Genomic DNA, 25057 nt, shown 5'->3' on the forward strand with positions numbered 1-25057 from the left:
CCACCGGGATCAGGCCTAAATGGGCAGTTGGACATCCCTCCCAGGATCCCAGATTGGAGAGGGTGCAGGCTGGGTTGACGGACGGACACACACACACAAACACACACACACACCCACACCCATGCACAAATTTCTTGCACCGGGCTGCCTGGTTGTCCTCCTCTGCCCTACTATGCAGGCCTGGCCCTTTCCCAACTGGCCTCCCCTGTAGGCCTGCCCCCCCAATTGCCCTCCCCTGCAGGCCTTCCCCCCGCTACTGGCCTCCTCTACAGGCCTGGTTCCTCCCAACTGTTCTCTGCAGGCCTAGTCTTCCCCCAAATGCCCACCCCTATAAAAGGCAGAATTCTTATTTTTGATCTATCTGTAGTTAGAGACTCTTTTGGTTACATTGGCTGCTTTTTTTTTAATTTTATTTTCTGCTACTAAAATAGTCCATTAAAAAAAATATCTTTATTGTTCAAAGTATTACACTTGTACCCCTTTTCTCCCCCATTGACTTCCTCCTCCCCAGGCCTTCACCACACTATTGTCTTTGTTCATGAGTTATGCATATATCCATATAAGTTCTTTGGCTAATCTCTTTCAGCTCTCCCCCACCCACTTCCTTCTGAGATTCTTCAGTATGTTCTATGTTTCCATGCCTCTGCTTCTATTTCATTAATCAGCTTATTGTGTGTATTAAATTCCACATATAAGTTAGATCATATGACATTTGTCTTACTCTGACTAGCTTACTTCACTTAGCATAATCATTTCCAGGTCCCTTCATGCTATCAAATTACAGTCTACTTTAAATATGTTTGTTTGTTTGTTTGTTTCTTTTAAATATTTTTAAATTAAGAAATATAGTGAAATGTGTGATAGAATGCAAACTACATATAAATACATAACTAAATATTTGGAAGATAATCCTATCTAATAAAAGAGTAGTATGCAAATTGACTGTCACTCCAACACACATGATGGCTGCCCCAATGTGGACACAAGATGGCCGGCAGGGGTGGGCAGTTGTGGTCAATCAGACCAACAGGGGAGGGCAGTTGGTGGGTGGGGAAGGCCAGTAGGGGAGAGCAGTAGAGAGAGACCAGGCCTGCAGGGGAGGGCAGTTGAGGGGAACCAGGCCTGCAGGGGAGGGCAGTGGGGATGACCAGGCCAGCAGGAGAGGGCAGTTGCCGGTGACCAGGCCTGCAGGGGAGGGCAGTTGGAGGCGACCAGGCCTCTAGGGGAGGACAGTTAAGGGCAACCAGGCCTGCAGGGGAGCACAGTTAGGGGTGACCAGGCCAGCAAGGGAGGGCAGGTAGGGACAACCAGGCTGGCAAGGGAAGGAAGTTAGGGGTTACTTGGCCAGCAGGGAAGGTCAGTTGGTGGTGACCAGGGCTGCTGCTGAGGACAGTTAGGGGCGACCAGGTTGGCAGAGGAGTGAAGTTAGGGGCAATTGGGTCAGCAGAGGAGCAGTTAGGCATCAATCAGGCTGTCAGGCAGAAGCAGTTAGGGGCAATTAGGCAGGAAGGCAGGTGAGCGATTGGGAGCCAGCAGTCCTGGATTGTGAGAGGGATGTGTGACTCCCCGTTTAGGCCCGATTCCGGCAGGGTCCCAGATTGGAAAGGGTGCAGGCTGGGCTAAGGGTCACCCCCGCCCCCTTATGCACGAATTTTGTGCACCAGGCCTCTAGTAAAGTATAAACATAAGAACAAATCCTGCAAGTCTGTCTCTGTATTGTTTAATTTGTATGATGAGAATTCATCCTGAAAAAAGAGGAAATACCAGCAAAGACCATGTAAGGCAGTGAAAAGCACCATTAAAACCACAGAGATCTGATAGAATCTCCTCTCTACAATTTATACCTATTTACTTTTTGGCAAGTTACTCACTCTCTTATTTTTCTCCAGGGGAAGTAGAAATAATAATTGTTATGTTGTATGTGGTATTGTAGAGTCAGTGAAATTGTATATGTAAAAGCATGGAGCCCATTGTCTGACTCATAATAACTGTTTAATACCTGTGACTTCCATTCCCTTCCCAGTAAAACAATAAGGAGTTCTGGCATGACTTAAGTTCTAAAATAATTTTAAGTTCCTAAATGGATGTAAAGAACTGAGAAGATATTTAAAGCTATAATCCATTGCATTTCAAGAGTAACACTCAGAGAACTTCGACAGACTACTGTCCTCCAAGGCAGCCCTACAACCAGGATATGCAGAGTGCCTTTTGGGTTAGTGCTAGCAAATATTTGTTTGGACAGGCCTTGGGTAATCCAGTAGATCTGTGTTTCCCAAACTTTTGACATATGTATACCCCTTCCATAATTTTTGTAATGCTGAGTACCCCTCATACTCATGAGAACGTAGAATTAGGTGCAGCTAAGCACGGTGCAGTGCATATCCCCACCAAACTCTTCCCATACCCCTGGGGGTACACGTACCACACTTTGGGAAACTCTGCGTAGATCATAAACCCCATGAGACTTTCAAACTTACTTTGTAGATTTTTTCATCTTGATTGTGTATTAAAATCACGTGGGTGCTTTTAAAAATACCTGAGTGCTCCAAATATACTGATGTAATTGGTCTTTAGGGGGACCAGGACTCAGTGCTTTATTGTTATTGTTTTTCCAATACCCAGGTGATTCTTATGTGCAACTATTTTAAGGTAAATGTAAAGGTGGACTTACATAATTTCCTTAAGAATTCCAACTTAAAATGTTAGTGGATCCAATAAAAATAATGATAAAGGGAGATAGCGGTAATATTGAAAGTGATAGACTTTATGAGATCATTTGATTTTGATCCATTTGAAATTGAATAGCTTCGAAATACTTAATTTATTAGATGCTAATATATTTTTAAATTCCTAAAATTAAAAAAATAAGTATGCTCACAGGGAAGAAAATGTTAACACTCCATAATAATTGTCTTTACCTTTGTTTCAATCAAAAAGTGTATTCAATTTTAACGGAAGAAATGAACAAAATAAGTTGATGTACAAAATACAACTAGAGGCATGGATACATGGAACAAGACAAATGTTAAGAGGGGAGTAGGTTGGGGGATACTGGAAGAAAGAAGTTGAAGGTATGAGCTAAAGAACATATATGCATAGCCCATGGACACAGACAAAAGTGTGATGAAGGCCAGAGGAGGGAAAGAGGGGGGTGTTGAGTGGAAGGAGCAAAGGCAGATAAAATGGAGGACATCTGCAATAATGACAATAAAACAACCCCCCCCCGCAAAAGCCTTTATTTTCATTCATCCTTTCTATTTAATATTACTCTTATCAGTATAATTAAATGTGCATTCTATGTTCATATAGTTTGTTTTATATAATTCATTCTCTTTCTTGATGTTTTTCACCTCTAGGCATTTTGACAGATCTGTTGAAAAATGGCGACGGTTTCATTATGATATGAAGGTATTTAATCAATGGCTAACAGACGCTGAACAGTTTCTCAAAAGGACACAAACTCCTGAGAATTGGGAGCATGCCAAATATAAATGGTATCTTAAGGTAAGACTTTGTGATTTTTTTATTTAAACTGTTTGTCGTCACTGTGGTATCACAGCTGCTTAATTTGTTTAAGTTTAGTTTCTGATTGGTGATGGAAATTTATAATTCCTGACTTTTGTTGTCATCACTACACATAGGAGAACATCATTATAATGATGATGTTAGGAGACTGTACTGTGGATTTTTGTGGATAAGACGAAAGTTAGCTTAAATATAACTGGTTTATCTGATGAAAGTGTAATTGAATCTATGATACCAAGGAGCATCTCCAGGCAGGGTGTCCTATAGCTTTAGGGCAGTGTGTGTTTTTGTTTATTTTATGTTGGATCCTGCCCAGAAGAAGAACTTGTTGTATACTTAGCAATAATGTAGTTGCTAGAAATATCCATCATGATAAAATTACAGGTCTGTTTCCCTAGGGACAATTTGTAGTAATGTAGCAATATTTCCATATATTCTATTGACAAAATGCCTTCTGAGATAGTCCAGAGGCCAAAACAATGCAGTTAATTGAAGGTACTTATTGACTTTTTTATGGTTTATGTTAATGGAAAGGCAACATATGGATTGCAAGCAGTGTACCATTTAATTTCAACTTCTGTGTCTTTTGAGTATGTAGATAAAGATAAATTGGATTGTGGAGGTTATAATTTAGGTTATAAAATATATAGTTTGGGTATAAGAAATATTGTGTTTATTATACCACATCTTAAGTATTTTTGCAATTTTTTAAACTCAAATTCTTCATGTAGCAGTGTTCAGTCAAGTAGATTTGAATTGTGGCCAATGTTTAATGCCAGAAAATGCTGATCAAGACAGATGAAAGCAAAAAAGAAGCCAATTTATTAAACAGTTCTGATGTTTCAAAATACTGGATTCATAAAAGCAATATCATATTCAACTTTACAATTCTCAGTTCTCAAAGAATTTTGCATAACAAACATGCATTTTGATACTAAGAAAGTAAGCATTTATATACTTATGTATACGTAAAGTATGTAAATATAGAAAATGAATAATTTAAAAATATTGTATAATTATGTGTATGTCAACAAAACTTATATACACATAGCATTGGCATTGGAGCTAGAAAAATTTTATTGATTTTCCAATCTGCCATCATGCAGAATATAAGTTTTATAATAGCACTAAAATACATTTTGAGCTAGTATAACATCACTAGGTCTCTGACTTAAAGGCAAAAATATTAAGTGAAATATAAGGTTTTCTTGGGGAGATTATAAATCTCTTGCCATTTCCAAAGATTTATGACACAAATTAGTTACATTTTTGACTGTTTAATTATAAAATAATATATACTCATTATGAGGAAAATAAAACAATGTAGAAGTGTATTCATACTTCCATTCTACTCTAGAGAGGGTGATTGTTTTGATAGGGATTTTGATACATATTTCTGGTTGGCATCCTTGGGAAGCCCACGCTGACATGGAGATTAGCATACAGAAGGTTTATTAGGGAATGCTTTTGGGAATTGAACAGTTGTTTTATGAGGTTCCTTGGCATTATTTTCTTCATGCTTCCTATTCTTGAGGACTGTTAAGCTTCTTGGATCAGTGGGTTTAGCATTTTCATCAAATTTATAAATTTTAAGGCATTGTTTTTAAAAATATGTTTCTGTCCTTCCTTTTCAAGGACTCTGATTACACACATTAGGCTGTTTAATCTGTCCCACTACTAACTGGTGTTCTGTACTTTTTATTTTCAGTATTTTAAAATAATTCATTTCACATATCTTGTATTGTAAAATTATTAAATCTCTTTTTTTCAGTATCTAATCTGTGGTTAATCAAATCTAGTGCATATTTTTAACCTCAGATGTTGTTTTGCATGAGTCAACACATTATTGAAGTGTGATTTAGGATTTTTTCACCTTCCATGTCTCTATTCAATGTGTCAATCTTTCCTCTACCTTCTTGAAAATATGAAATACAGTTATAATAACTGTTATAATGTTCTTGTCTGTGACTTTTAGTATCCATATCTATTTTGGGTCTATTTCAATAGCATTTTCTCCTCATTATGCTTGTTACTTTCTAGCTTCTTTGTATAACTGGTAATTTTTTTTCTCATTTGATTTTGATTTTTAAAATTGTTAGTGCATTTATTGGGGTGACATGGCTTAATGGGTCATCCTATCCATTATTAATAAAATTATCCTCTAATAGAATCTAATTGTGATGGCCACATACACATAAAATGCCCCTTAATTTTATTTCTAAAGTATACATCAGATGTCTCCATGACATCTGGGGACATACCCATTGTGAAAAGGCACCAGGTCTCACCTTATAGGTACTTTCATCTCATTGGTTTACTTCATCATCATCAAACTGTAAATATTAAGCTTTTGTTCACATACAGCACTTTTAATTTTCTTTTTTAATCTTTATTGAATATATTGGGGTGGCAATGGTTAATAAAATTATATAGGTTCATGTGTACAATTCTACAATACATCATATGTATATTGTATTATGTGTTCACCATCCAAAGTCAAGTCTCCTTACATCACCATTTTTTCCCCTTTCCTCTCTTATACCTCCCCCACCCCACTTTCCCTTTGGTAATCATCATGCTGCTATCTTTGTCTACAAGTTTATGGGTGATTTCTTGCTTAATCTATTCACCCTTTTCATCCAAACTCCCAACTCCCTCCCACCTCCCTGACGGTAGTCGGTATGTTCTCTGTATCTGTGAGTCTTTTTCCATTTGGTTGTTTATTTATTTTATACATTAAGTTCCACATATAAGTGAAATTACATGGTACTTGTCTTTCTCTGACTGGCTTATTTCGCTTAGCATAATATTCTCCAGGTCTCTCCATGCCATCTCAAAGGAAACAAGATCCTTCATTTTTTATGGCTGCATAATATCCCATTGTATAAATGTACCACTGCTTTTTTATCCACTCACCTACTGATGGGCCCTTGCACTGCTTCCAAATCTTGGCTATTGTGAATAACACTCCAAGGAACACAGGGGTGCATATATTCTTTAGAATAAGTGTTTTTGCATTTCTTTGGATATATTCCCCAAAGTGGACTTGCTGGCACCATAAGGAAGTTCCATTTTTAATTTTTTGAAGAAACTCCATACTGCTTTCCATAATGGCACAAATCTGCATTCCCACCAACAATGCATGGGGGTTCACTTTTGTCCTCAACTTCAATAACACTTGTTTATGGATTTATTGATAGTAGCCATTTTGACATTTGTGAGGTGATATCTCATTGTGCTTTTGATTTGCATCTCTCTTAATATTAGTGTGGTTGAGCATCTTTTCATATGTCTATTGGTGTTCTGTATGTCCTCTTTGGAGAAGTATCTATTCAAGTCATTTGCCAAATTTTTAATTGGGTTGTTTATTTTGGGGGGCTGAGTTGTGTAATTTATTTATAAGTTTTGGATATTAAACCCTTATCAGATGTATCAATGGCAGATATGTTCTCCCATGCAGTGGGTTGCTTTATGATCTTATTGATGGTTTTCTTTGTGGTGCAAAACATTTTAGCTTAATGTACTCCAATTAGTTTATTTTTCTTTTGCTCTCCTTGCCTGAGTATATATATCAGAAATAATATTGCTATAATAAATGTCCAAGAGTTTACTGCCTATGTTTTCTTCTAGGATTTTTATGGTTTCAAGTCTGACATTTAAGTCTTTAATCCATTTTGAGTTTATTCTTGTGTATGGTGTAAGGTGGTCTAGTATCCTTTTCTTGCATGTATATGTGCAGTTTCCATAAAATTAATTGACCATAAAATCAGGGGTTTATTTCTTTGATTTCTGTTCTGTACTGTTGTTATTGATATGTGTGTTTTTTTATGACATTACCATGCTGCTTTGGTTACTATAGACTTTTAGTATAGTATTATATCAAGTAGTGTGATTCCTACAGCATTGTTCTTCTTTGTCAACGTTTCTGTGGCTATTTTGGGTCTTCAGTGGTTCCATATACATTCTTGGAGTATTTATTCTAATTACTTGAAAAAATGTATCTTTTTTAAAGAAACATTGTAATTATATATATATATATATATATATATATATATATATATATATATATCCCATCTAAGAAAACAGCAATATACAAATTGACTGTACTTCCGCTACACCCACTAGACACACCCACCAGCCAATCATGAGCGAGTATGCAAATTAACCCAACCAAGATGGCTGAGCCAGCAGGAAGCTTGGGTTTCCCTGGTAATGGAGTTAAGCCAAGCTTTCCGCACAACCCTGGCTGGCCTAGGCCTCCACTTAAGGCTATAAAGTTCAATTATAGAGGATAAATAAATCCTAAGAAAAATAGTGGCAGCCACGAAGCTGGGAAGAGCAGGAGGCTTGAGTTGCCCCGGGCAATGGAGGAAGCCAAGCTTTCTGCCTGTCCCAGTGGGCCCAGATCTCCAATCAAGGCTACGAAGTTTAAATTATAGAAGACAAATAAATCCCAACAAAAATGGCTATGGCCACATAGCAAGCAGGAGGCTTGGATCCACTACAGGCTACAAAATTTCAATTATAAAGGATAAATAAATCCCAGATACCAGGGCCTCCACTTGGGTCGCCAAGATGTATGGCTGGCCTGCAAACCACCACAGGCCCCTCACCCAGGCCACCCCATGCCCCAAGGGAACCCCCACTCTGATCCAGGATACCCTTCAGGCCAAACAAGCTGGCCACCACCCATGCTCCAGGCCTCTATCCCATCTAATAAAAGAGTAATATGCAGATTGACCATCACTCCAACACACAAGATGGCTGCCCCCATGTGGTCAAAGATTCTGCCCCCATGTGGATACAAGATGGCCACCACAAGATAGCCAGCAGGGGAGGGCAGATGGGAGGGACCAGCTCTGTAAGAGAGGCCACTTGTGGGCGATCAGGCCAGCAAAGGAGGGAAGTTGGGGGCAACTGGACCTGCAGGGAAGGGCCATGGGGGGGCAGGCCTGCAGGGGAGGGCAGTTAGGGGTGACCAGGCCTAGAGGGGAGGGCAGTTAGCTGCAAACATGCTGGTAAAGGAACTGTTAGGCATCAATCAGGCTGGCAGGGGAGTGGTTAGGGGGTGATCAGGCTGGCAGGCAGGCGAGCAATTAGGAGCCAGCAGTCCTGGATTGCAAGAGGGATGTCCTACTGACGTTTTAGGCCCGATTCATGTAGAATAAACGGACAGTTGGACAGCTCTCAAGGGGTCCCAGATTGGAGAGGGTGCAGGCTGGGCTGAGGAACACACACCCCCATGCACACATTTTGTGCACTGGGCCTCTAGAATATATATATATATATATATATATATATATATATATATATATATATATATATATAGTATATATATGGAAGGGGCAAGGTGGCCTGGAGGAGGGGATGTAGGCAGTTGGCCAGCTGGCCCTTCTCCCTGGTCGAACTCTTGGTGGAGGAAACAATTTGCACATTAGTCTTTTATTATATAGGATTATTAGCAAAGGTATCATGTTTATATATGAGATAGAATTTTAAAATATCCATGTTTGAGCTTTTCTATATATATTTCTATGAATTTCATTTTATCTTTTTAGTTTAAAAATAACATTTTACTATCCTTTATTTTATTATCATTCAAAATAAAGTGATTGTGAATATCATAAAGATGGTCTAGTTCCATGAAGCTCAATTATTTTTTCTCTGTCCCAAGGGTGTGATAAAATTAAATATACCAATTTATATTTTTCAAGCTATTCAAAAAAATAACACTATCATGGAGAAAGAACCTCTTTTAAAATGCCACGTTTTTACATGAGAAAATATAAATCACATTATATGCCACTAAAATTGATTTGTTAATAGTCATTCAAGTATTTATGCAACTCTTTATATGTTAATTTAACCACCAAAAATTGATTGCATATGCAACGTTTTATCACCCACAAAAATATTGACATGCCACATTAGGCTCTAATGGAAGTTAAAAAGATTGACTAACAGGTTAGTAGCCACATTCATAAAGTCTGGGTTCAGCTCCTTTACCTCAATATCTACAGAATCTTGGGAAAGCATCTTAAGTCTTCCCATGTCTCTGCTTTCTCTTTTCTTATATAGGAATAAAAATAATACATGCATAAAACATTTAGAACCACATTTTCCACAAAATAATTACTCATTAAATGTAAGATATTATAACTAATCACACTGCTTAAATGATTAGCTTGTATCCATACAAACAAAAAAACATTCACTGAATTACTTTTCCCAAATATCTCAAATGCAGATTGAACAACATAGAAGTTTCATTAAACCTTATTTTTATGAATTATGACATTGTATAAAGTATAGCTCCTGGAATAGGAATTGAGGAAAATTCCAATTCAGCAAAACACATCATCCTCAGATAATTGACACTCCTGCCTACTCATTTTAGACCTAACAAGAAGAAATGCTAATGGGTGTTTTTGAAAGGAAAGCTGAGCACCATGAAGAAAAGTTATGAAAATAATGTTAACTCATACACTGACAGAGTGAATAGCTTCCAAGAACCTTGAGAAAAAACAGAAAAGTGCGTATCATAACATGCCCTAATGTTTAGCTTTACATGTTCTTCTAGACTAGAAAGAAATGTTTTAAAATATGGCTTCTTTTTCAGGGTTCAAAATTCTTGATATAACAGTAGAAATGATTAAAAAAAAACACCACTATCAATATGAGCATTTAAAAGAGTGGAATATTCTTGCTATTAATGGAAGAGAAGCCTGTTTATAGGATAATGCTGTGGGTGAACTACGTTAAAAATTAAAAACTTTTCTAAAGAAATTCCACTTGCTGTCAACCTTAAGAAATTCCATTTGATATTAACCTTAAGAAATCAACGAAGTGAGATTGTTAGATGAAACTATTTAGGCTTTCAATCAATGGATGTTAAACAAACAAAGGGAGTGAAGTAGCAATGTGTTATCTTGACAGGAGTTATCTTCTGTTTTTAGGCAAAATATCTTCTTAATGTTAAATTAATTTGTTTTCTGTTTTATATTTTCATATTACTGTATTTTATTTCTCTATAATACATGTTATATGGTGGATACATATTATATTTACACATAATATTTTATATATTACTGAAATTAATTTAAAGCTGTTTACTTGTACCATAATAATAAACCTAATTCATTGTGATTGAGTATAATTAAGTCAAGATGCATTAATTATGCCATATTGTAATGTTCACATTGATTATCAAATCTCCAAAAGTTTGTAGTTTAATTTTGTTATAGTTAAGCAAATTACACTTTTTCTCTTCTCAAATTGGACACTTGAATGGAGAATGGAAAATTGCATGTAAACCATGTAATTATAGCATGAGAACATGAGAACATTGCTGTAATCTCTCAGATGAGGAAATAAATGGAAATAAAGGAAACTGGTGTCTTGGAGTTGGGGAGAAGGCAAAGAAAGGAGAGTTTAAGGCTGTCAAATACAATTTTAACTTCTGTTCAGCTCTGCCTTACCTTGGCTATTTGTGATGAATGAAAATTCCAAAGAATTTTGTATAGGACCTAAATCTTACAAGTTTAGATTCAGGGAGCACATTTTTGGAGTTGGGTAACTTGTGGCCAAACATTTGAGAAAAGTGAGTTCATGGAAAGGATCTCTTCCTCATGGAAACACCCACGGTTTTCAATTCTTCTCAACCTGCTTTCTGAGCTTGCAGCCCAGAAAACCTTCAAGTAGCAGGTGCCATCATTGAAAAACCACTGGCTTGCCCAGAAATAGAGTGCTGGATAGATGTATGTAGGTCATGGGCACTATATGCTACACAGAGTAACTTTTTTGTGTTTTGATTTGGGTATATGTCAATGCCTTATAGATAATCTCCTTCAAATAACTCCATAGGAGATTATTGACTTGGAGTTAATATTGATCAAACCTAAGGCCATCTAGAAAAAGGCATATGGTGTAAAATACCAAATAGCATACAAATATGTTTTCGTTAGAGTCAATTTTTACAGTGCTGATTTCACCAGCTGGCTGGTGAGTTTGAAGGCTTCTTAATGGTCATACTGCTGGTATTCAAATGCTAATAGAAACTTTGATGGGAAAATCACTTGAGTAAAAATTTCTGCCATCTGTTGTCCTTCATTGGGACCCCAGTGTTAAGAATAATTTGTGCTATTGCTGGCCCTTTATATTTCCCCAGCAGTAATAAAATTTCATAAGATTTCATTTGGTGGTCACAAAGCTATCCTGGTTTTATAACTAGAGAACATACACTCACATAAGGGAATAGGCAGGACAATTTACTGCTAACAGAATTTGTCTCCAGTCACTTGCTTTAGGATTGCAGCAATGTATAAATATGAGAATACATCTTAAAATGAGTTTTTCAATGTTATTAACTGGTAGTGACACGAGAATTCAATCTCTTAATACATTTAAACAGTTGGGCACTTCATTCTTTTGTAAATATTGTTAGTTTTTTATTGCTGCTTAGGAACTCCTCTACCACTTCTTTGTTCCTATATATCTTTTCAGAAGTAGTAAATAACAGATTTATTGGCAGTTTGGGCACAGTGCAGAAATTCAGAGAGGGGCTCTAAATTGTTTCCCATCAAATGTGTCTTTCATACAGTAAATGTATTAAAATAATTGGATAATTCTAATAGCTTGTTCTTAAAGTTCTGTTGTACAACAGGACATGTTTAAGGAGATGACAGTTTGCCATGAATTATTGAAAAGAAGCAAGAACCAAAATGATAACTTACTGTAATAATCATATTAGTAAAGAATTGCTTTAGCCCTGCTGTTGTGGCTCAGTGTTTGAGCATCAGCTTATGTAACAGAAGGTAAAGGTTTGATTCCTAGTCAGGGCACATGCCCAGGTTATGGGCTCAATTCCCAGTAGAGGGTGTGTGGGAGGCAGTGGGTCAATAATTCTCTCTCATTGATCTCTCTCTCTCTCTCTCTCTCTCTCTCTCTCTCTCTCTCTCTCTCCCTTTCTTTCTGAAATCAATTAAAAAATAATTGCTTAAATGTATGAAAACTATATCCCTAAGGGATTCCCATTCTTAGAGTAATAAATTATCAAGAGAGTAAGAATCTACAAAAAAAAAAAATAGCGCAAAGCATGCTAATTGCAAATTCCAAAGTGAAAACTGCTAACATCAGCATAAGAGCAATGTGAAGCATAAATTATTTAATGAAACATAAGATTAATGTTAATATAGGTAATTTTTATGAATTACAATATTGTGTAAAGAGGAAGTTTCAGCCACATTGATCTTGTTTCTTCTCACATACCTTTTACTATTTCACATTTGTTCCTACCATTAAACCTGCTTTTCTCTTGACCTGAAAGTTCTCCCCTAGGCCTGTTCTTATCACTTGTATCTCAGCCCCCTTTCAGTATGTTTGTACAATTTTCTTTATTTATATACTTTAATACTTTTTATATATACTTAAATTTATATACTTAAATATAAATAAAGACATATAAATATGTCTTTATTTTTATTTATTTATATACAAGAGGCCACTTGTATGATATTCGTGCAAGAATAGGCCTTTCTTCCCCTGGAGCCAGTACCTCCTCACTCCCAGGCCACTTGGAGCTGGCAAGTCCTTGCTTCTGTCTGGAGCAACATTCCAGTAGCTCCCTCAGATGCCCCCCTTCCCATCAAAGCAGGCTTTACTCTACTCTGTGTCTGCATATGCAAATTAACCTCCATATCTTCTGGGTTAATTTGCATACTCACTCTAATTGGCTGTGGGCATAGCGGAGTGATGATTAGTTTGCATGTTTCTCTTTTATTAGGTAAGATGTCCATGCTCTAATGCTATATTTTTAGACATGCATTTTGTATTTTGTAACTCCTATCTTAAAGAAAGATCTCTCTCTCTCTCTCTCTCTCTCTCTCTCTCTCTCTCTCTCTCTCTCTTTCTCTCTCTCTTCACACACACACACACACACACACACTCACAATCTTAATTCCCTTAAAAATGATCCAACTATACATTCTGCATAATGCTGTAAAATACTGAAATTGTAATATTCTTTTGTATGTGTATTATCTATATTTACTACTAGAATGTCAACCTTCCAGGGACCTTGTCTTTCTTGATTACCAACATATCCTTAATATTAACACAAAAGGTTTATGAACTCTTGCTTCAAAAGATAGCTTAATAATCTCTTGACATATAGAACATATAACCATTATAATGAATAGTTTAATAAATTAAGGAGTTATACTTTCATTGTATCATTTCTTTAGGCCAGTGGTCGGCAAACTCATTAGTCAACAGAACCAAATATCAACAGTACAACAATTGAAATTTCTTTTGAGGGCCAAATTTTTTAAACTTAAACTTCTTCTAACTCCCCTTCTTCAAAATAGAATCACCCGGGTGGTGGTATTTTGAGGAAAAGCCATAATCAGTGGGCCAAAGAGCTGCATGTGGCTTGCGATCCACAGTTTGCTGACCTCGGCTTTAGGCCAACAATCTCCAACTTATCATTTCTTATTTTTCTATCCCATATCATATCCAAGAAAGTGTCCCTTTTATTGAGCTGCCCTGTCCTCTTCATTGTACACAGTATTTGGAATTTTCTTATTTGCTAGCTTTATTCTCTTACCCTTGGAGTGTATTATAAATACCAGAATTTATTCAAAAAGCATTTAGTGTGAGCCTTCTGTGTGCAAGGCAGACACTTGGTTTGCTACTAGAGATAGAGTTTGAAAAGAACCCTTTTCTCTTAATGAACTTACATCCTCATAGTAGCACATAACAATATGTTAACACTCCATAAATGTCCTGGAGCCTGAAAGGGGAAATGGGAGTGCTTTTGCTATAGCAGTTACTAGTGTCCTCTAATCCTTCTTGATGGTCCACCATTGCACCTCAAGTGGGGAAAAATATTTCTGGGAATGAAGAAATAGCAATATTGTGAAAGGCAGCATAAAGAAAGAACTAGCTATGAACAAGTCATGGAGAGTGAGAAAATGTTCTGACAGAAGTTGTCAATTCTGAAGGATGTTAAAATTGACAAATTATAGTATAAGAGGCCTGTTCACAGATGAGTTGGTTCAGGATGTACTATTCATCAAGCTGAAAGGAATTATTTAGTCAGAATGGTAAATCTCCCTACTATGTAACCAATTTATAGGTATAAACCAGAGACTGGGATTGTTTGCAAATGTCATCATTAACAAATTTTAAAATTCTTGCTCTTTTTTGAGGCACTAATTGACAGAAGTTCCTGGGAATGAATTTGTATTAAAGTTTTCTGATGAAAATTAATAAGGAGGAAAGATTCAGGGACATAGGTAACTAAAAAACACTAGATCTATCTCATGTGAATGCATATCTATGTGGTGGCAATTTTCCACTTGAGACTTTATTGGTTTAATATTACTTTTTGTCAGTGGATAATATTAATATAATTTCATATTACTTCAGGTTTTTGTCCCCTTCTTGTTCTAGACTTAGCCATATTACTTAACAATAATCATTTTGAGGAAGATTTTAGAGGAACTGAAACAATAAAATTTAGGACTTCTTGTGGAACATTGAGCTTGTTATTATTAGGAGTAAATATATCACCTATGACATCCCTGGCAATGCAATGAAATGAATTTTAATATAATCCTGCATATTGATCCTATGAACATTAAATTCTTCAGAAGAGCAAACTAATGGGGCCAAATCCTACCAGCAACCTGCGTTTTTGTATTTAAAGTTGTATGGGAACTCAAACACATTTATTTATAAATCCTCTATGTCAGCTCTTTTGCTACAAATGGTTACGACAAAGTTTACATGGCCTGTAAAGTGCCAAATCTTAACTATGTAGCTTTTAACAAAAAAGATTTGTGAACTCTTGCTTCAGAAGATAGCTTAATAAAAAATAACAATAAAAATCGCCTGACCAGTGATGCTCAGTGGTTGGCATCAACCTATGAATCAGGAGGTCACAGTTTGATTCCTTGTCAGGGTACATGCGGGGGTTGCAGGTTCGATCCCCAGTGTGGGGTGTGCAGGAGGTAGCCAATCAACGACTCTCTCTCATCATTGATGTTTCTATCTCTCTCTCCCTTTCCCTTACTCTCTGAAATCAATAAAAATATATTAAAAAATGCAAGTGCCCTTTTACCCTCTCTGTAAATATTCCTTGTTACTTGATGTAACAGAGAAAATAGACTGGGTCCATGCTCATGAGACAAATGGAAAGTTATGTTAACCAAAAGAGGCAATCAAAATAGTCTTATTTAAGGCATTAAGAGACTCCATCTTATACACTTCAAAATAACTCCACTGAGTTATTTTGAAGTATATATAGCAACTGTTCTCTTTACTGATAGTACCACCATTTCCTCTAGAGTGCTTGAGCAATCTTAATGGAACAATAAATCACGTATTTTGTCCCTAGGTGTTCTAAACATCTTTCTGCCAGAGTCTTTCTCTCACGATTTCAGTGGTCCTAAGCATAGGTTCTAAGCTTGGCCAATCATATTCTTTCTTGAGTTTTAATCTTGTGGTAAGCGGTAAAGTTGTATTTCATCCATTTTAGTGAGAATGTCTGGTCAAGACCAACAAACTACTCCTGCTGTGGAGATTCTGCAGTTGCGCCTGTTACAAGTCTGATTCATTGATTTTCATATTCAATCTTGCAAACATCTCCATTCCCTTACCACGATTCCCCTTATTTGCAGAGACAGCTTCTCTTGTTTATAAATTAAGAACTTTAATGGCTACATAGTGTCATCAGAGAGACTCTTCTAGCTGGGCTCCTTTTGTAAAGAAGTTTGAGTCCCCTTGAAGAGCCTGCAAAGCATAGCCATTTGCATGTAATGACCAGTTTGCAATACTTTGAGATTGATGTGCAATTTCTATTTGACAAGAAAGAAACTATTAGGATCAACCGTGGTCGTATATTTCAGAATACCAATGTTGTTTCCACTCTTAAAGTGTTGTTGGATCATTATATGAGATTCATAATTTTCTTCTGTTGTACCCACTTCTGCATTACCATTCAGTCTTAATTTATTATACCCTATTAAAAGTTTTTAGGTAATTTGTTCTTATTGCTACTAAGACATTAAAATGTCTGCAGGCTGTGAAAATGAATAAATTTAATGTGCCAGCATAGTTCTCCAAATCCTGACATTACAACTAATAGTGCAGCCTTATATTGTATTATAAATTCTAGTTTATGTGGACTTCTTTTAAAAATCCCATTTTGCTGCTGTTTTTATATAGCACATTTTCCAGACAGTTTATCCTTAAATTTAAATTTCTATTTGTTTTTAATAGTTTATGGCTTTTGTATGTATTTACAAAAGGACAACATATGTATTTTAAGTACTAAAAATGGATTACTGAAACAACCTTAACTTTAAAACCATGTAATTATTTGTGTATTTTTGTTGTTGCTGGTTTGTGTGTGTTCCAATAAAATTTATTTACGAAAGCAAATGGCAATTAGATTTCACTCACAAGGTAGAGTTTGTTGACTCCTAATTCAAAGCAAAAATACACATGGTGAAATAATTAAAGCTCTCTTTAATGATAAGTGATGAAACAAGGGTCATTTTTCACCATATTCATTTAACATTGTACTGGAATACCTAGTTATTGCTCTAAGACAAGAGAAATAAATAAAAGACATAATGATTGTAGGTTCTTTTGTACATTTTATATTTATATTCAGGCTTGTGAATACATTTTTTGAAACCACATAACTGCTAAAAATACTAAGCTGTATAGCATTGTTTATGAGCATTTGTTTAAAATATATGCTGTAATGAGCAAACTGCACTCTAGTTTATAGGAATTTGCAAATTATTCTTAACCAGGGCATTCCCTAGAGGAGTATTCACAGCAATTTAACCAGTACATAACCACCCAAGATAAATTCATTAAAATGAGGCTGAACTGTTGAAATTTTTCATGGTCTCCCTGGAATAAGTTAAGAACAAAGGTTTCAAAATTGAATTTTAATGATGTTCAGATAATGGAGTACATGACACCAAATGCTTCATAATGCAAGGGCTTATGTTATGAGGCTACCAATTAGCTGTCCCACTCAAGTGAGGGATCTACTTATAAGATTACCTGTATTCTAGGGAACCTGTATACCATTGCTAAGTTCTAGCTTGACCATTTAGCCCAGACAATTCATTTTTCATTACTCTTTAAAATCAATACATTTATTCAACAAACCATTATTTTGGAGCTTCTCTGTAACAGACATAACTGCAGTCTACTCACAGAAAATTCAAGGTTTTCTGAAATAGAGGAACATTTCACAATTAAAACATGAATGGTATATTCAGTGTATGGACATTTAAGCAACTAAAATAACACCTTAGTAGTACAAAAGAGATATAGCATCAGGGAAGTCAGGGAAGAGAAAACAGAAACAGTACCACACTGGATAGGAGCTTCATAGAGGAGGTAATGAATGATACAAGGCTACATCCAGTAAAATAAAAAAATAAATAAAAACACATTTGAAAAGTTATGGTGTTATTAAAAATTGTGATATGGTTAGTACATGATGAGAGATGCTCTTGGTCAGATTATGGATCCATGGAAAGAAATGGTATTAAGCACATTGATTCCTTTTTTCATTATACTTTTTTTAAATTTTGTTTTGTTTTTTAATCTAGTGAGATAGTATTTTATAAATTGTGAGTCATGAAATCAATTTGTGCACCTCCACCCATATTTTTAGAGGTGAAAGAAAATAGAAAATATCAAGGTTCATCAAACATACTAAAGTATTGTTTCATAGTTTTTTTATTTTAAGTGTATGTGTGTATGTATGTGTATTGGATTGTTTCTGATTGAATGTCACAAGGTAGTAATATGATGAGTATAAATGAATAATTTAGTTTAAAAATTAAGAAGCAAGTTTAGGAAATGTATACTTTTGGAAGATGATATAAAATTCATTTTGCAAAAACATGCCCAGAAAGATGTAATAGAAGACTTAATTCAGTAGCTTATAAAGTTCATTTAAATGTCTATTTTAAAGGTTACACGGGATATAACTTGATGTTATTGTCAAAAAAATCCTAGCAAGGTAAGTAGAAAAGGTATACTTATGACTGTTTTTAAAGATTTAGAAAGGTTAGGATTTCACCACAAATAATAAGGCTAATAAATGAAAGCCTTGGGTTCTGAACATCATGTGGTTTACTGACCATCTGATAGAAGTTAGAGATATTAATCAAGTAAATAAGTCAGTAAATAAATTAATTATTTAAAAGTCTGTAGATAAGCATTGAGGAAATTAATAAAGATAACAAGGCACTCCTAATATGTCTTAAGGATATCATATGATAAAGATGAAAACTCTTCCATTCATAAAAATTCTTTGAGATAAGTATAATCCTAATTAAACAAATTTTATGTTATGATCCATAAGTGTGAGACATAACATCTTTATTACTGTGGGTTATAATTTGAGTCATAGTGTATCAAAATCAGAGTACTAGAAGGGGTTCTTTTTTATGAGAGATGATGTTAGGATTGTTAATGATGACAATAACATCAGTCATAACATAACAAGACACTTGATAATTTATGAAGCATTTTGAATTACATTGTCATTCTCATATTCATCTCCTTTTGGGATATAGATTTAGGGATTCCTTTATTTTATAAGATGTAGGCTCCAAAGGGGATAGAAGACGCCAGACTCCTCATTTATTTCTCCCTGACTTGGAATATAAGTAGGGTTTGGGCAGGAGAGCAGAATTTGCTTAACACCTTTCATATATGGTGCTAAGGACATAGGCATTGGGTTATGTGTAGCAAGGTCTGATGTTCTCTAAGAAAATCTTCACATTGAAAGGCTCTTGGTTCCCCCAGGGTAGAAGTCCTTTGAAGATCACAGCCTAGGATTTAGTAGTTGCCTTCCTTTCAGAATACCTTAAAAAAAAATCCACCATGACACATATGATTCCTTCAAGGCTGTGCATATCAGAATCCTTTTGCTCATTCAACATATTTTATTCAGTGTCAGGAGTGCTGCACACCAGTTTCAATGTGGGGACAAACAGTACAGGAGTGGGGGGGGCAAGCGTCTGTCTCCATGTGGCGAGGATAAAGAATCAATGACAGGTCCAACACTTAAGGAAGTTAGTCTAGTGCAGAAAGATAGATTTATAAACCTTAAAGTCGGCATAACACAATTCTTTTCAAATTCTGTACTCACTTTACTTACAAAGTTCTGTGTGAGCAGAGGAGAGGATGATGACAGTTGTTTGGGAAGAAAAAGGAAGTCCTCATCATGAGCAGGTAGCTTCATCAGAAAGAAAGAGGAAAGCCTTCCTTGACCACATTCAAAGGTCAGGTGGCCTCATGAAATGAAGGTTGTTAGGAGAATGGGAACATGTTCAAGTGCCCATAGTCTAGGAATCTCAGGGGCACCTATGGATAACACATGCTGGCACACTTTGTGAAGGTCATATAATACATGTACAAGCCTATGTTTTAACCTATAAACAACAAAGCTATTGAATATATTTAAACTGATGAGTGTCTAAATAAGACTTGTAATTTTGAAGATAAGCTTGTTTAGGATACTTATGATTTCTTGTATACCTTTCAGGTTTGTATAGTATAATTTTGGTGAAGAATTTTAAAGCAGAATCGCCACTCAGCACATATGAAAAAGTGCAGCTTCAATTCATTCTTAGAGGAATATAATTGAAAGATTTTGTGATCCTCTTATGCTTCTTTCCTTTCCAGATATTCCAAATGTAAACAAATTTTAAATGGTTTATTTCAATTCCAGCATCCATTTGAAGGTATAAGATATGTTTGCTTTCTGATTAAAAATAAAGCAGAAAATGTGATTTAGATAGACTTACTGTGGTCATAGAGTGCTCATGAGTCTTACTTTAAAGGGTAACACTACTCTAATTAAAAATATAGAGAGGACACTAATGTTATTTTGTGTATCATTCTCAGCTTTTCCCAAATCAGATATTAAGCTCTCACTGCCAAAGGAGGCAGTAGTGCAGAGTGCCTATCAGCATGCACTCTTAGCTGGTTGATTTTTACAAGTCACCTATCTCAATATATAAATTAAACACGCATTTAATTTATATATTTAGAAGACATGCTGTGTGCAAATATAGCATTCCAGGAAATAGTGATCCAGCAGTAAAAGGAAACAAGTGTGCATTCTCAAAAGATAAACAAAAGAATGTTAGTATAGTTATATCTGTGTCTTCAATTTCCTTTTTTAAAAAAATATTTATTAAATGTTCTGGGTGACATTAGTTAATAAAATTATGTAAATTTCAAGTATACATATCTATAATACATCATCTGTATATTGTATTGTGTGTTAACCACCCCAAGTCAAGTCTCCTTCCATCACCATTTGTTTGATCCATTTACACTTTACTACTTCCTCCCCACTTTCTTTCCTTTAGTAACTACCATACTGTTGTCTGTGAGTTTTGTTTGTTTGTTCATTTGCTGCTTTAAGTTTTATATCTCATATATGAATGAAAGCATATGGTTCTTGAGGTTTTTCTTCTGGCTTATTTCATTTAACATGATATTCTAAACATCCAACCATGTTGTCACAAATGACATTATTTCATCTTTTTTATCCAATCATCCATCAAAGGAAACTTTGGTTGTTTCCATGTCTTGGCCACCATGAATAATGTGCAGTTTACATAGGGATACATATATCTTTTGAATAAATGTTTTCAAATTTCTTGGATAGATACCCAGAAGAGGGATTGCTTGGTCATATGATAACTCTATTATTATTATTTATTTTTTATTTTTTAAATATTTTTGTATATATTTTATTGATTTTTTACAGAGAGGAAGGGAGAGAGAACGAGAGCTAGAAACATCAATGAGAGAGAATCATCTATCAGCTGCCTCCTGCACACCTCCCACTGGGGATGTGCCCACAACCAATGTACATGTCCTTGACCAGAATTGAACCTGGGACCCTCCAGTCCACAGGCTGATGCTCTATCCACTGAGCCAAACGGGTTTCAGCTCTATTATTAATTTTTAAATTTCCTCTTTTAAAATAAATATTCCTTTCTGAGAAATGTTATTGCTTATAAGCTGTAACTGCCAATGCTTCAATAATCATACCACAGTTCTTGAGGATTTCTACCTTTTGGCTGATGGTAACTTGAAAGCTTAAACCTATCATTACACAGAACTGTTAATGCAATAGAGAAATGAATGACTTTCCATGTATCATTGTTAACTATCAATTCACAATCAGAAAAAGCCACAAGCAAGGTGCCAGGGGCTGGGATGTAGGGCCACCCATCAAGAGATGGAATGAGTAGAGGAAATAATAAAGGGTGTGGGATATGAAGGCTCATCCCCTGAGGTAAGAAATTAGTGCTCAGAAGGGAGTTAGAAAATTACCTTCAGCATTGCTAGATCTGACTTTTATTGCATGATCAACATTTCACTCATTTTGCTTTTATTTTGTAAATCAACCAAGGAAATAAGAATTATTTTTATTTGTTTTAAAATTTATATTTATTGTTGAAAGTATTATAAATGTCCCCTTTCTTCCCCACTGATCCCCTCCACCCTGCAACTGTCCACCCCAGGCCTTCACCACACTCTTATTTGAGTCCCTGGGTTATACTTGTATGCATATACATTATTTGGTTAATCTCTAACCACCCCCACCTACGTAAAATAAGCCAGTCAGATAAAGACAAGTATCACATAATCTCACTCATGTGTGAAATCTAATGAACAAAATAAACTGATGAACAAAATAGAGCCAGAGTAACAGAAGCATGGAACAGACCGATGAATCTCAGAGGGAATAATTACTTTTTTATTAATTCTAAATCCTGGAGAGTTAAGGAACTTTTCATTTGGAGATAATCCAAATGGCACCTTCTGGGTTGGGTGTTTTAGAATTTGCCAAGAGATAGTTCCACCCTTACAAGTAAACCCCAGACTGAGGCAGTGATGTAGCCATTAGAGCTACTCCTGTACACTAATGGAATAAAGTATTTCACCATGAGCTATATTTTCAAAATTCCTGTGATCTGCCTCATTTTGAAGTGCCCCATTTGTGTGAATGCTGAAGTTTTTGTGTATTTTCTAAGTTCTAATAATATTACATCAACACTGAATTCATTATTGGAAGAGATATATTCATGCATTGGGTTCTGGGGTCTTCTCCAAGTAGAGAAATGATTTTATATTTTACCTTATCATAGGAATCACAATATTCGGTCTCCTTCTAGAGGTGCAATGTCAATGCCCAATTCACTAGCCATTAGTCATATGGAATAGATATTGAGCTCTTGAAGTGTGGCTAGTCCAAATTAAAATGAATCATGAATGTAAAACACACACTGGGTTTTGGAGTATTAATAAGAACATAAAAGGAAGTAAACTATCATTACATGTTAAAGTGATAATATTTTGTAATATTAGATTAAATAAAATATATTATTAAAAGTAAATTGACCTATGTCTTTTTGCTCTTTGAATGTGACTACTGAAAATTCGAAACTACATTTGTGATTGACATTCTATTAGTGCTGCTCTGGTGAGTCTGACTTGCTTTAGTTTAGAATGAAGTCCTATTGATAAAGCTCCCTAGTGTTTTCTCTAATCAGGAAACTTTGGGGCCTATTGTAGAGGAATAAATAAGTGATGTGAGAAAAGCTGATTGGTATGTGGAGGTGTTAACAACAACAAAAAACAACAACAAACAAACAAACAAACAAACAAAAAACAAACCTCATTGAAACCTGTAAAAAATTTTAGTGAGTTTATTTGAGCCAAACTGTCCACATATGCAGGGAAGCAGAACTTCAATGGTTTGAGATAATGCTCCAAAGAATGGCGGGTTACATTTCTATTTATACATTACAATCAAAGGAGGGGCATAGCTGGGTTACATGAAATTCATTGGTGATGGACTAAGGAGGTGGGATAAAGCAAAGCAGTGGATAAAAAGTAAAATGATGGATGCTTACTTAGGTGAGTGCAGAAACAATTAACATGATAAAGAAGGGATTTGGAGCATCTGTCCTGGTGCCCACCACAATTGGTTATGCCCCAGGGGCTCCAGAAAAAGGGAAGTTACAAGTAACCCAGACATCTCACAGATATGTTATCTTAGAGGCAAAAAAGGCAAATGGGCTCAGTAAAGAAGATCTAAGTTGATCTTTGTCAGGGAAAATATTGGCCTAGGACATGACTACCCACTATAACCTGTTTGTAGTTAAAATATTCAATTTTCAAACCATCTTTTGTGGTTATTTTAGGTCTCTGAGTTTGCAAGACTGCCACGCAGGCCTCCCCTGAGCTTGTCAGGTTAGCATGTGGCTCCTTTGGTTCACAGAAGGGAGAGACAGGATTATGGACTGTCCTGTTTTCCCACTGTCACCCCATTGCCAGTTTTTTCTTTCCCTTCTTTTAACCTAAGTCAAAACTGCAGAATTCAAATCAGATGATGTTCTGATTTAGGAAAAGACTTTGAAGGGTAAACAGTCTTAAATCTCCTCCAGGCTTTTCCATTTAAAAAAGATTAGAGGTAACTGTCTAATTTGGGTAGGAGGGTATGTTTTTGAGGTAGGAACTGCGGGTAAGTCTGATATGTAGCTGTGAGCACCCTCTTTCCAGAAGTGTACACAGGGATAAAATATGTGGAATCAGCATTATTTAGTAGCTTACAACTATGAGCTCTCCTCACTTTTATTTGTAGCTGGACACCCTACAAAGCTCAGTGAAAACTCACTCATTCTGAAGGGGAAAATAAGTGCAGTTGGCCACAGAGAGTATTTGCAACAGACAAAGCTTAAGTGAATGTGGAGTGTCTCTTGTAGTTAACTGAAGTTGAAATTTGTGGTCTGCCTGCTAGCTGAACTACTAATTATTGATATATGTCATGATGGTGCCTGAGGAGAAGGGTTATCAAAGGAAATCAATGTTCAAATTATAGTATATATCTTGGCCATGGACATTATTGATTTTTAGCCAATATCTGCTATCCTTTCATTTATAGTATGAGAAAGCAGTGTAATGAACCTAACTCTCATTGTCCTGTCCTGTTTTTCTCATCACATTCACAATAATCACATGTCAATATGCATGAACATTTCATATTTCTAAACTCTATTATATATCACTTCACTATTAATCGTAGAGAAAAAGAAAATACTCTTATCGATTGTAAAACTGTTTCATCTTTAGTCACTTTGATTCCTTTGTATGGTATTCAAGATCTTTTCCTGCATATGGCATCAAGAAGCTAAATAGATTTTCTTATGTTATATATATTTTTTTTCAAAAAAATGTTTATGTTTTCAAATTATACATGTATTATAGGTTAATTGAGGGCATTTTGTATAATGGAGAAAAGTATAAAGGAAACCCATAATTTCACCACTAGTGTCAAAGGGAAATTTGTTAATGCTTTAATAAGGGAGCCAGTAGTAAGACAAACATGTTCAAAAGAAGATAACAAGAAACAAATGCTTCCATAACCAACAATTTTAAAAAATTCTGGAATAAAATTGGTAAA

General features: G+C 35.6%; 1 protein-coding gene across 3 annotated transcripts in view; it reads left to right on the forward strand.

Moving 5' to 3' along the window:
* DMD (dystrophin) overlaps positions 1-25057 on the forward strand; it is a 2141216-nt gene that overhangs the window by 986080 nt on the left and 1130079 nt on the right. For all 3 annotated transcript variants that reach the window (XM_084869361.1, XM_084869360.1, XM_084869362.1), the window contains one exon: positions 3357-3504. In XM_084869361.1, the coding sequence (XP_084725487.1) occupies positions 3357-3504 (148 nt within the window). The remainder of the gene's footprint in view (positions 1-3356; positions 3505-25057) is intronic.

Source organism: Pipistrellus hanaki (genome assembly GCF_964339955.1).
Source record: "Pipistrellus hanaki genome assembly, chromosome: X".
Taxonomy (NCBI): Eukaryota; Metazoa; Chordata; class Mammalia; order Chiroptera; family Vespertilionidae; genus Pipistrellus; species Pipistrellus hanaki.